Consider the following 13,399-nt stretch of genomic DNA (forward strand, 5'->3'; position numbering starts at 1 on the left):
CTAACGTCATGAGAGGATCCTCCTCCTGATTTATACTTTATAGGCTGGTGTTGCGCACCAAATAGCCATTCAATCTACAAGCCCACTACAATGCATCACAATCTAACACGTTTAGAACTTGTACATCGGTGACTTAACAGAGCCATAAATCAGACAGTGGCAGAGGACGATGCGATTGGTGGGCGTGTACAGCTATAGGTTAACACCAGGTCAGGGCAGATCTGCAAGCTCAGAACAGAAGGCAGATGAACACGTTTCGGGGTTTGTAGATCTGATGCCGTGTTCGGCACGCCACCGTTGAAGGACGAAATATAAATTACTGTCTCCCTGACGGTCAGGGAGAGAGAGAGAATGAGAGATGCGTAACAACAGGGATTTTACAGTCTTCTTAAGCCTATTTTGTGCAGAACTTAGCATGTTTTATGAACAACTGAACATGTGAATTGCCATTTCACCGACTATTATCCGTTCTGTCACTCTGCTATAATGTGAGCCACTGGCGCTGCTTACTGGCAATCTTTTTTGGGGGTTTTCGGGCCTAGAATTATGGTAACTGTTCGGGTCGGCCCAGTTAGGGCCGGGCCTTAATTTTCAGGCCCATTGAGAACTCTAAGGACAACTGGCTGCTTGTAGGCTGGCCTACATATTTTTGTTAAGGAAGATTGACATGTAAACACGTTCTGCCATCAATGTAGAGATCGTGAGAGGGAGAGACGGTGGGAGAGAACGCGCCGAGAACTTCACAAAATGTACAAAAACTTTGTGATCGTCCTTTCTGCAACGATCCCCAAACTATTACATTTTCCTGAGGCTAACGCCGACCTCACACCAGCTGCCTTTCAAACAAGTTCACGGTCGCAGCCAAATGCATATTCATTTGGGGGTCCTTGACATGAAATAGTTGAGAACTACAGGTTTAAACAACATTAGGAAACAAGCCCAAATAAGCAACTACACTTTAGAAACAAGCCCCCAAAAAAACAGCAACCCATAACTAACCAATATTTACAAGCGACGCTACAGATAAACAAGGCCAAAGTCGCTTATAATGAGCAGACATGGCAACACAGACACTGGGTCTCACCCCTGCAGTAGTCGTTGGGGTCTTCCTGCTCCTCGTCGTCAGAGCCCAGGATCTCCTCATCCTGCTCTGGGAGAGGGGAGTCAGCCTGGCCTGCCTGGGAGCCTCCTCCACGACCATGACCAGGCTCAGGTCTGTGAGAGAGAGAGACAAGAAGGAGACGCAAATGAAGTGCATGGATTTACCCTCTCAATCCGGGAACGCATCCGTGTCATTTAAGATTTTAGTCATATTTTATACTTAAGCTATTCAAAAATAGCAGATCTACAAGCTTGTAGCACTGCACGGCAATCAGTGCTTATGCTTGTGTCCAATGCAATCCAATCCACTTTATTTATTTAGCACACTCAAGGTTTCCAAAGTGCTGCACAGAAAATCAAAAGCCAAATACACTGGGTAAGCTAAAACAAAGAAAAACAACAGCAACAACACACAGCAAAATAAGAAACAAAAGGAGACACATCACTGAAAAATACAAGACGCAGCAGCTTCAGCAGCAGACAGCCAAACAAAACATAGACCGTAAGAAACGGGATCGAAAGCCAAGGTATGAAGGTTTTTGTAAGCGAAAAGTTTTAACTCAAATCTTTGCTCCTGGGAGGGGGTGGGGGGACGGTGTCCCTGGAACAAAATATTTTATCAGATGGGGGGGGTTCTGCGGTCAAATACATATCATTTTGGGGGTCCTTGACATCAAAATGTTTTGTTCCAGGGACCCCCAGAGGCAAAGAATTGAGTTAAAAATGTTGTTTCTAAAAATATATATATATTCAAAGTTTTGCACACATTTTCTTTTCAAAAATAGCAGATCGACAAGCTCATAGCGCACCATAGAAATCTAAAGTGACACAGATGCGTTCACGGATTGAATGGGTAAATCCATGTGAAGTGTTCACATGGCAACAACTGGAGCGGATGAGGGCACAAGACCAAAGATGAAGGAGGAGTTTCATCAATGGCCTGACGTTCCTCCTAAATACATAAGTAAGCATTACGCAGAATGAAGATGACGAGTGAGAAGACAAACAGAGGGTGTTAAACTTTTTTTAGAGGTCGCTCGGTGCAGTCGGTGTGTGAAAGTGGAAGAACAAAAGGTGAGATACGGGAGTGTAAAAATGTTATTGCATGTCTTGCATAAGCAGGGAGGAGAAGCAGACTGTGATCTATTATAAGCTGACTATACGCTCTTATCTGTGGGGAAATGGTTCAGGGAGGTTAAATGGCCTGGTTTGGGGGGGGGGGAGCTTGATGCATGGCTGGCCATTTAATAAAAACGAAACGATAACAAAAAAGAACAGCCTTCTTTAGTCTCCTGTCCAATAATCCTTTCCTCCTCTGTTGTTCACTTGGGATCCCCAATGGCATTAAAGTTGTAGGGTTTTTTAATTACAGTTCATGAACTCTTAATTGGCCCACAATGATTCTAGCAAATAAAGCACTCAAACCTAGAGCATGGCATGGTGATAATTATCAACATGAGGTTTTCACAATACTTGTAATGCTACGCATTATGCATACAGTAAAATCCTCATGGCAGTAATTATGCGGCGTCACATTACTGAATGTATGAAACGTGGTTCCAGGGGGACTGCAGCTTGAAATACAGCATTATTATTAGAGGTGCTGTGAACGCGATTCGCATCCCTGGCGGGAAACAAACCCAGGGCCTTCTAGCTGTGAGGCGACCGACTGCACCACCGTGCCCCAGAGTCCAGCCTTCTATTTAGCCGTGCACGGGGGTGTTGCACACTAGGGCTGTCAAACAAATATTCGATATTCGAATATTGGGAAAATATGTATATTCGAATATGAAAATTAATATTCAAATAAGGGACAATACAAAAAACAATGTATGAAGTCATAAAAAACAAACAAAAGATATGTTTTATTGGATCCTAGCACTTGATAAATTGTTTTTTGTACTGTTTCTGTCAAAATTATAATAATAATAATAATATTCGAATATATTCGAATATCTGCAATTTTTTAAGACCAATATTCGAATATCATTTCTGAGGAAAGTTGACAGCCTTATCACACACTGAAAATTGGTTGCTGATGTACAAGTTCACAAATGCATCGCAGCCTGTGCGCTTGGAGAGCTGCTATATTTACACACACGTGTGTGGGTGTTAACTAAGTGTAGATCAGGCTTTAGAAACCCTCCTCGACCAAGGCCCTAACATCATAAAACATTAAATGTACAGTGTGCTGGTGGTGATTCTGTAAAGCTTTAAAGAATAGCTTATGTTGAACTAATCTGAAGCTGGTGTATATTAATTATTAAAAATCTAATTCTCTGGTTGTCCATATAGGACAGTTCACTGGAGAGTAGAATAGCCTGTGTTCTTTAATGAAAAGCCATTATAAATGACAGTGGGGCGGAAATGTAATCATCCAACTGAGAAGAGGAGAAACAAGCCGCGACTGCCAGCAGTTAACCTCTTAAAACTCAGACATGAGTTGCCTCTGCACGTTTTTTTCATCAAATGACCATCCTAGGTTACAACAACAGCATTTCATTGGCCTATAAACTGACAATGCAATTCCATGCATCCATGCAATTACGGTATTGTGACAACCCCACTAAATGGTTATTCTGCAGCAGCGGTATATGTACCTATTAGGGGAGCTCCGATCAATACTTTTGGCATCAGCAAAAAAAAGTTTTACTCTTTGCCACTACAATATCTATTCTGTAAAGGCTGTCTCTTCTTAGAATGGTCTCGCTCGTAAAGTTTTCCCATTATTAAACACTCTAAAACTAATGAATATATTATGCAAATATGATGCAGTATACTTCAGCTATAAGCTTCAATATACTGTGCAGTGTATCAGGCACACGCCAAGTAGGTGTGCAACAGTTAATCAAACTAATCGATTATAAAAAATATATATAATATTTTTCCCCTTAACTCGATAATCTCATCGGGTTAAGGAACTCGATGAACTTGATTTGGCCTAAATATGTCTATATAGGCTAAATATGTCTTTTTTTACACAATAAAAAAAGGTCCCGTGGTCTTTGATGGCCAGACGTGAGTTATTGGTAGGGATGTCCGATATTATCGGCCTCCCGATATTATCAGCCGATATTAGCATAAAAATTGATATCGGGAAAATATCGGTATCGGTTTTTGAAAATACTTCTTTTTTTTTTTTGCTTTATAAATAAGTTACAGGAGTTCTTACTGTATATGGTGTGTGTGATATGAAATTTGAGCTTACCCTAATCACAATAATCCCCGCATATATCGGTATCGGTTGATATCGGTATCGGTAATTAAGAGTTGGACAATATCGGTATATCGGTTATCGGTAAAAAAGCCAATATCGGACAACCCTAGTTATTGGGGGATAGAAGAGCTACTGTAAATAATAATAAAGAAATCACCGGGTTATTGTGTAAAAAAATACATATTTAGCCACCTGCCCGAATGCCCCCGCCCACTGTAAAAAAGATCGTGAAAATTGCTAAAACTATAGAAAGCAGTAAATGAAAAAAATGTAACACTCATCTTTTATTTACAAGCTAAAACATAAACCTTGGTTGTAAAAAAAACAAAGTTGTCCTTTAAGGGGAAAAATATAATAATCTTTTTAACCCATTAAGGCCTGGAACTGTGTAATTTTTAGATTTGAGCTAAAAAACATTATTTTACACTTTGGGCTATTCAAAAATAGCAGATATACAAGCTCATAGCGCGGCACCGAGTGCCGCGCTACGAGCTTGTAGATCTGCTATTTTCGAAAAATCGTGAAAATGTGTGCAAATCTTTGAATATATATATTTTTAAAGCAAAATTTTTTAACTCAAATCTTTGCTTCAGGGGGTCCCTGGAACAACATATTTTGATGGGGGTCCGCGGCCAAATACATATAATTTTGGGGATCCTTGACATGAAAAAGAAGATAGAAACATAAGTTTTTCAGAAAACTGTTGAGATTTAGGAGACATGTAGAATCAGCTTCAGGTCTAAATGGGTTAATAAACGTTCCTCCTCAAACCATCCTGTGATCAACTGGCAGGTTGACCGAGAAGCAATTCCCACACACTGTGCAGCAGAGTCATTTTACATCATAATAATAATATATTATCTGCTCCATTTAGTCAATTACTTAAAAAAGGTAGTTAAGATGAAAGATTATTCCACTTGATTTTTTTATGGCTTTGCTTTAACCCATTAAGACCGGGGACGCATCTGCGTCTCATTTTAAGATTTCTTTGGGCTATTAAAAAATAGCAGATATACAAGCTCATAGCGCGGCACCGAGTGCCGCGCTACGAGCTTGTAGATCTGCTATTCTTGAAAAATCTTGAAAAAATATTTTCCAGATTTTTTTCAAAAAACTGTTGAGATTTAGAACATTTTTAAGAATCGCCTCAGGTCTTAATGGGTTAAAAGGGTTTAAATGTCTTGGAGAGACACATTTCTGTGAGCACTACTGCATTAACATTTTCACCCTTAAGCCTTATTTGATACCCAGCTTAGTTTGCAGTCGCACTGCTAGATCAGCACAGTGCTATTTGAAGATTATTTCTGAACCCAGACTGTGTGAGAGAGAGAGAGAGAGAGAGAGAGAGAGAGAGAGAGAGGGAGAGGGCTGTCTGAGACTGTCATCAGCTTAAAGAGATGTTGTTGTTGCTAATTAGCTGATCATAGCATGCATGGTGTGGATGTGAGGATGACATGCGGATTGTAAATAGCCAATCTAGAAGCTAACAACGCGTCTCATCGCGATGCGTTGTGAGCTTGTAGATCTGCCATTTTTATTTTTTAAGAAATCTTGAAAAATGTTACATTTTTGAAACATTTTAATACAAATCTTGTAAGGGGTCCCTGGCACAATTTTTTTTTCAGATGAGGGGGTCCGTGAAACAAGCCCAAATAAGCGACTACACTTTAGAAACAAGCACCAAAAACTACCAATATTTACAAGCAACTTAACAGAAAAGCAAGCCCAAAGTCGCTCATAATAAGCGGACATGGCAACCCTGCCCTCCAACACCACACACACAAACACAGTCACTCACTACTGACTAACCGTGCTTTTCTGACTATCACACAGCAGCGGTAAATAAACTGCCAACTCCCTCCTCCTACAGTCTGTCCACCCAATCAAAAAAAAAATTCAAGCCACTGTATTGACAGAGCACAACAATAGAATAGTGTGTTGCTGTGTTTGTGTTCCACGTGTACAATAGGGCTAGTGTTACAGTGAGACACAGGTTAGGTTACTGGGATTGCGTAAAAAGGTTTGTTTTACTGTGCTAATATTGAGTGTCAATATTACAATATTGAGCACAAGCATATACGACAGGTCTGACACGTTTAGCTCATTGGCTACGACTCATGGTATACTTGACATTACAGCACACCATTTTTCAAAAGCATACCAGCACACAGCTGCAGTAAAAATTACAAGATACTTGCAGAGACTTGAAACTTGCAAATAATCTTATGCAATGAGCTTGCTTTACTGATGTTTATTCCTGTGTTTTGCTTTTTAATACATATCAGTTATTCAGGTAGGTTCATTCACATCTTAATGACTTGAGAAAATGTAAACATAACATGTTTACAATGAAGAAATTAAGCCATTAATGATAAAAATATGTCTGTCTGTCTGTTTATGTATGATGATTTATGGGCATTGCATTGACCAAAGCTGTGCGAGTAGAGAATTTATCAAATAAAAGGGGTGTTATGTGTCGATACAGCTACATTTGATACAGTGATTACATATAATTAATCAAAGTTATGAAGAGAAAGAACAAATCTTCACACGCGTATGCTGCTCCCAGTGTAATTTATTGACAACGTTTCGAGCCAAGGCTCTCCGTCAGATCAAACTCCTGACGAAGAGGAGCCTTGGCTCGAAAAACGCTGTCAATAAATTACATTACACTGGGAGCATATGAGTGTGCAAGTTTATTTTCTCTCTTGATCATTTATAACTCCAGCATCTGAAATAAGTAAGCAAGCCAGCCTTGCCGAGCCATGTGGCCCATAGGGATCGAACCCAACCTCAAGGCCGACACTCTACCCACCAGGCCACTGAGCTGAAATAAGTGATGTGCATATTTTATTAGCATTTTTAATTAGTCAATTAAGTTAAACATGGAGTTACAGTAAGACCCATCAGGGGAAATACTGTTCTTACATTACATGTCAGATGAGTGCTTTTGTTTTAACCACTTGAATCCTATAGTAATCTGTAATCCCTGTAATCTGGTTGTGAGCTACAAAATCTGATTTGAAAAAGTCACAGGTTGCTCAGAACAAAGCGGCTCGTCTGGCACTAGGATGTTCATACAGGACGAGTATTAGCTGTATGAATGAACATCTGGCATGGCTGATGGTAGAACAGATATTATCGGTGAGTCTTCTAAGGCTACTGCTGAACATTATTAGCACCAATAAGCCGTCTAGCTTGGCTCACCAGTTACAAATGACCATACATACATACATCCATCCATCCATCCATCGGTCAATAGTACTCTGGAATGCTCTGCCCAAAAACATCTTATCTACAATCCATAACAAAATAACTTTAAAAAAACACATCAAGAGATATCTTGCCAAGTAACTTGTCAAGTATGTAACTGTTTTGTGTATTTGTTTAATTTGACTGGACTGTTGGATTTGATTTTAGAATGTTAGTTTGTCTTTTTGTATTTGTATTCATTTGTATTTACTTTTATTTGTATTTTTAGTTGTACATTTGTATTGTATTTGCTTTGTTCAGCACCCCAGGAAGACTAGAGGCTCAATTGTGTGTCTCTAATGGGGATCCTTTAATAAACATATAGAATTTGTTGACCTCGTCCCCCAAGGGTCTATCCTTCTTGGCCACCCCTCATTTTCTCCCTCAACACCAAAAACAGCCAATGTTTTCGCCCATTACGACATGCCCAGAATAGGGATTTGGCCCCGAAAGTGACGTCACTAGCGGTACAATCCCTCGCGTAAAAAAAACTAAATGTTTTTACTTTTTTTTATTTTATTTTTTTTACTTTTTTCACTCAGAACCAGGAGATAACATGCATACAAACTGGCTCAATAGCGCCACATGAGTATATCTGAGGCTTGATTTAGGCTCAAAACATTTTTAAAAAACATTTGAGGGACATAAACAATATGATATTAAATTATTATTTTTTAAATTCATGGTGTAGATCCTTTAAGTTCAGTAACATCTTAATGACTTTGGAGATGTGAAATGTAAACATAACATAAAATGTTTACATTTATAATAAAGAAATTAAGCCATTAATGATGAAAATGGTCTGTTTACGTATGATGATTTATGGGCATTGCATTGACCAAAGCTGTGTGAGTAGAGAATTTATCAAATAAAAGGGGTGTTAGGTGTCGATACAGCTACATTTGATACAGTGATTACATGTAATTAGTCAAAGTTATGAAGAGAAAGAACAAATCTGCACACGCGTATGCTGCTCCCAGTGTAATTTATTGACAACGCTTCGAGCCAAGGCTCTCCGTCAAACTCCTGACGAAGAGGAGCCTTGGCTCGAAACGCTGTCAATAAATTACATTACAGTGGGAGCATATGTGTGCAAGTTTATTTTCTCTCTTTACGGTCATTTATAACCCCAGCACCTGAAATAAGTAAGCAAGCCAGCCTTGCCGAGCCATGTGGCCCATAGGGATCGAACCCAACCTCCCAACCTCAAGGCCGACACTCTACCCACAAGGCCACTGAGCTGAAATAAGTGATGTGCATATTTTATTAGCATTTTTAATTAGTCAATTAAGTTAAACATGGAGTTACATTAAGACCCATCAGGGGAAATACTGTTCTTACATTACACGTCAGATGAGTGCTTTTGTTTTAACCACTTGAATCCTATAGTAATCTGTAATCCCTGTAATCTGGTCGTGAGCTACAAAATCTGATTTGAAAAAGTCACAGGTTGCTCAGAACAAAGCGGCTCGTCTGGCACTAGGATGTTCATACAGGACGAGTATTAGCTGTATGAATGAACATCTGGCATGGCTGATGGTTGAACAGATATTATCGGTGAGTCTTCTAAGGCTACTGCCGAACATTATTAGCACCAATAAGCCGTCTAGCTTGGCTCACCAGTTTCAAATGACCATACATACATCCATCGGTCAATAGTACTCTGGAATGCTCTGCCCAAAAACATCTTATCTACAATCCATAACAAAATGACTTTCAAAAAGTAACTTGTCAAGTATGTAACAGTTATTTGTGTATTTGTTTAATTTGACTGGCCTGTTGGATTTATTTTGATTTTAGAATGTTAGTTTGTCTTTTTGTATTTATTCATATTTTTCGTATTTACTTTTATTTGTATTTTTAGTTGTACATTTGTATTGTATTTGCTTTGTTCAGCACCCCAGGAAGACTAGAGGCTCATTCATGTGTCTCTAATGGGGATCCTTTAATAAAAATAAACATATAGAATTCGTTGACCTCGTCCCCCAAGGGTCTATCCTTTTTTTCTCCCTCAACACCAAAAACAGCCAATGTTTTCGCCCATTACGACATGCCCAGAATAGGGACACTGGGGTTCGAGTTGGTCGGTGGTTACCTTATCTAAAACGGTTTGATCATTCTACATTCTGTCTGAAAACAACATCATCTGCTCTCAGATTTGCCTTCTCTGCAAAGAAAGACTCTGCTGGTGTGAAAGTATTACTATTTTGAGATCCTAAGCTGTTTGGTATCCAAGATGTTAAGCCTGGAGGATAAAGGAGACGAGAACAAAAACACATTTTATGCTTTTACTAACCGCATGAACCCTAGTGTCCCTTATTCTAGGGCAGGGGTCTTCAACGTTTTCAGGCCAAGGACCCCCTAGCTGAGAGAGAGAGATGAAGCAGGGACCCCCTACTCTATATTGTATAAAATTTTGTTTCAGGTTTTTTTTTTACTTAGTCTGCTATTTTTTCCCTCTACACCTATAGCCTTTTTGCCAAAAATAGACGATCTACATACAAGCTTGAGAGCTTGTACCGTAATTTTCGCACTATAAGCCGCACCTGAATATAAGCCGCAGCAGCTAAATTGAATGATTTGTACATATATAAGCCGCACTGGACTATAAGCCGCGGGTGTAAAATCCCTAGATTTAGGAGGTCCCCTAGTGGCCGTTAGCTATAAAAATCCATAGATAAGCCGCACCGTTATATAAGCCGCAGGGTCGAAAAATGGGAAAAAAGTCGCGGCTTATAGTCCGAAATTTACGGTAGATCTGCTATTTTCGGCTAATGTTCCCCTCAGAAAAGGAATTTTAGGGTTCAAGTGGTTAATGTAAAAAAACTAAATCCTATCACACAAAGATTTGGCAGACCCCCTATAGTAGCTCTGAGGACCCCCTGTTGAAGACCCCTGTTCTAGGGTGAACGTTTGGCCAAAATCGCAGTCGTAATCTACAAGCTCACAACACGTAGATCTGCTATTTTCAGCGAAGAGATTTAGTACAGTGGGAAACAGTAGGGGGCCAATTATTTTTCCAGGACACGATGATACCATTACATTGTTTTCAATCTATATCAGTAGGGTCATAATGTATTACAGGGTATTGAATCAGGACCCCTGTATGTCCATTGAGTCCCCAGATTGTTATTTTTGACACGTGGTACTTAATTACACCAGAGAGAGCACACCGCAGTAAAAAAAAGTGCTTACATTGTAGCGCAGCGTTCAACTCAAACTAAAATCAATGGGTTAGTATGCCTGGGCACTAATGAACACTGTCTGCTCCCATACACACCACAAAGGTCCCAGGGACATGTCTGCTGCTGGTAGGTACAGGTACAGTATGAGACTAGTGATGGTTTGTATAATATTACTAACTTCGTAAACTTACATATGTGTAAGTTATTTTATAACGTACACGTATGTCTTGCGCACTTCATTTTGGAGTGCCGCTTTTTTCACTTTGGTCGTATTTGAACTTGGGGTGGGACGATATATCGATATCGCGATACTTCCTCCCACGATAAATAATCGATATACTGCCGAAAAATATCGATATTAAAATACTTTTTTTTTTGTGATACGTTTTTTTTTCGACTCTGTATTTGTTTAATGATGATTTTGAACTGTTTGGTGCTATTTTATGTGTTTATGAATTGAATACATTTGAACATATACAATACAATTGAACTAACTTACATACTGTATGTGTTAGAGAGACAGATGGTGATGGTAATAATATGGTCAGTATCCCTTCCTTTTCTCTCTCTCTCTGGCATTGATGCATTCTAAGCAATGTAAGCACTGCTGAGAGCGTTGCCAGCCCACACACAGCCCACACAATGCGTAGCACAGGCATAACGCTGCGCCCACGCACTCTCACACACACATTTTGTTCACTTTTACTCAGCACAAAACACACACAAGTCAATCGAGTGATTTTGTTCTCCCCTCTAAAACTTCCAGGTATCATCTCTGCAAGTATCCCTCCTCCTACGGACTCAGAATTGCTCTCCCTCGCTCACTAACTCATACATTATCAGGCAGCTGAAGGCAACTCTTCCTTACGATGCACTTATTAATTTCAAGGACCCCCATAACTGGTATCGGTTCATTTTCTATCTCTGGCATTGACACGCATTCAAAGCAATGTTAGCACTGCTGGGAGCGTTGCCAGCCCACACAATGCGTACCACAGGCATAACAACACTGCACCCCCCCCCCCCCCACACACACACACACACACACACTGTTCGTTCACTTTTACTCAGCACAAATGCATAAGCCAATCGAGGGATTTTGTTCTCATCATCATCATCATCTCTCCCTCTAAAACTTCTAGGTAATCATCTCTCCAACAAGTATCCTCAATAACTCATACAGTATCAGGAGGCTTAAGGCAACTCTTCCTTATGATGCTAGGACAGAGCCGGCTAGGGCTTCTTTAAGTGGGTAACAGCAAGAGCTGGATTAACCACTTGACACTGGATCCCAACATCCTCTCCCTATTATTCGCCAGAAATAGCTAATCTATAAGCTCACCACGCAGTCGTGTAGATCTGTTATTTCTGGCGAATAGATAGGAATAGAGAGGGTTTAATGTCGACACAGGAAGCGACAGCAAGCAACAGATAAATACAGAACACGTGTCATGATAAGTGACATTATGTCATTGAAAACGGAAGGTATTCACAGCTGTCAAGGCTGAAAATTATATATAAACTTGGACGTCTCTCTCTCTCTCTCTCTCTCTCTCTCTCTCTCTCTCGTAGTGTACACACAGTCAGTAAAGATCATGCTGCGTACCTTGCGGGTCAGGTTTTACAGACTCAAGACTTCCAATAAACAACACTGCGGATTTTGCTGTGAAGCAAACAAGACAGTTTTGACAAGTGCGCCACTTGTGTCACTGTCTGGTTTCTATCAACCGGACAATGGACATGACATGACACACATGTTATGTTGTTGTGGGTACTTCTCAAGACATGTCCCTGCTGGCCTCACTGGTCTACGTTTACACACACACACAAAGCGTGCGCACACACACAGACACACACAGAGACACACACACCCCTACCTGGAAGATGCACGGATGCCCATGGGATGTGTGACAGTGAGAGAGAGAGAGAGAGAGAGAGTGCCAGTATACTAAACTAGACCTTCTCACTCCATCCACCAAGCAGAGAGAGAGAGAGAGACCAGGGGGGGGGAAGGAGAGAGAGGGGTGTGTGTGGAGGGGGGGATTAAAGGATTTTAGGAAAGGAAGAAAGAGGAGGACAGATTGGGAGAGGGAGTGAAGAAGAGTGGAGATGACGACTGATGATGAGTGAGCGGCAGAGATTGTGCGTGCGTGCGTGTGCCTGCATGGTATACATGTGTGTGCGTGTGCGTGTGTGTGTGTGTGTGTGTGTGTGCGTGTGTGTGTGTGTGCGTGTGTGTGTATGTGTGTGCGTGTGTGTGTGTGTGTGTGTGTGAGAGAGAGAGAGGGGGGGGCAGGTGTTTGGCAGAGATAGTGGAAAAAAAGTAGTAAAGCAAGAGGAGGAAAGGAAAAGAGTAACAGCGATACAGATGGGAAGAGACGATGGAGAAGAGGAGGAGGAGAGGGGGTGAAGGAGGAGAAGAGAAGTAGGGGAGAGATCCAGAAAAGCCTGGCTGGCTGCAGTAGGCTGGCTGGCTGGCTGGGTACCGGAGTGCAAGGAGGAGGCACTGCTCCCTCTCTCTCTCTCTCCTCTCTCTCACATGACTATTGACTCTCATTCAACCCTCTCTCTCCCTTCTGACCGAGAACTCTCCTTGGCTGTCGTCGGCCCTCAAGCTCCTCCCCCCTCATCTGCCTAGGCGGGA

General features: G+C 40.9%; 1 protein-coding gene across 4 annotated transcripts in view; it reads right to left on the reverse strand.

The window, feature by feature from the left end:
* Window positions 1–13,399, reverse strand: part of srpk1b (SRSF protein kinase 1b) — a 48,872-nt gene that overhangs the window by 21,028 nt on the left and 14,445 nt on the right. For all 4 annotated transcript variants that reach the window (XM_084061223.1, XM_084061222.1, XM_084061221.1 and 1 more), the window contains exon 3: window positions 1,085–1,215. In XM_084061223.1, coding sequence (XP_083917349.1) covers window positions 1,085–1,215 — 131 coding nt within the window. The remainder of the gene's footprint in view (window positions 1–1,084; window positions 1,216–13,399) is intronic.

This window comes from Gymnoscopelus microlampas (genome assembly GCF_963454915.1).
Source record: "Gymnoscopelus microlampas genome assembly, chromosome: 7".
In the NCBI taxonomy this organism is placed as follows: domain Eukaryota; kingdom Metazoa; phylum Chordata; class Actinopteri; order Myctophiformes; family Myctophidae; genus Gymnoscopelus; species Gymnoscopelus microlampas.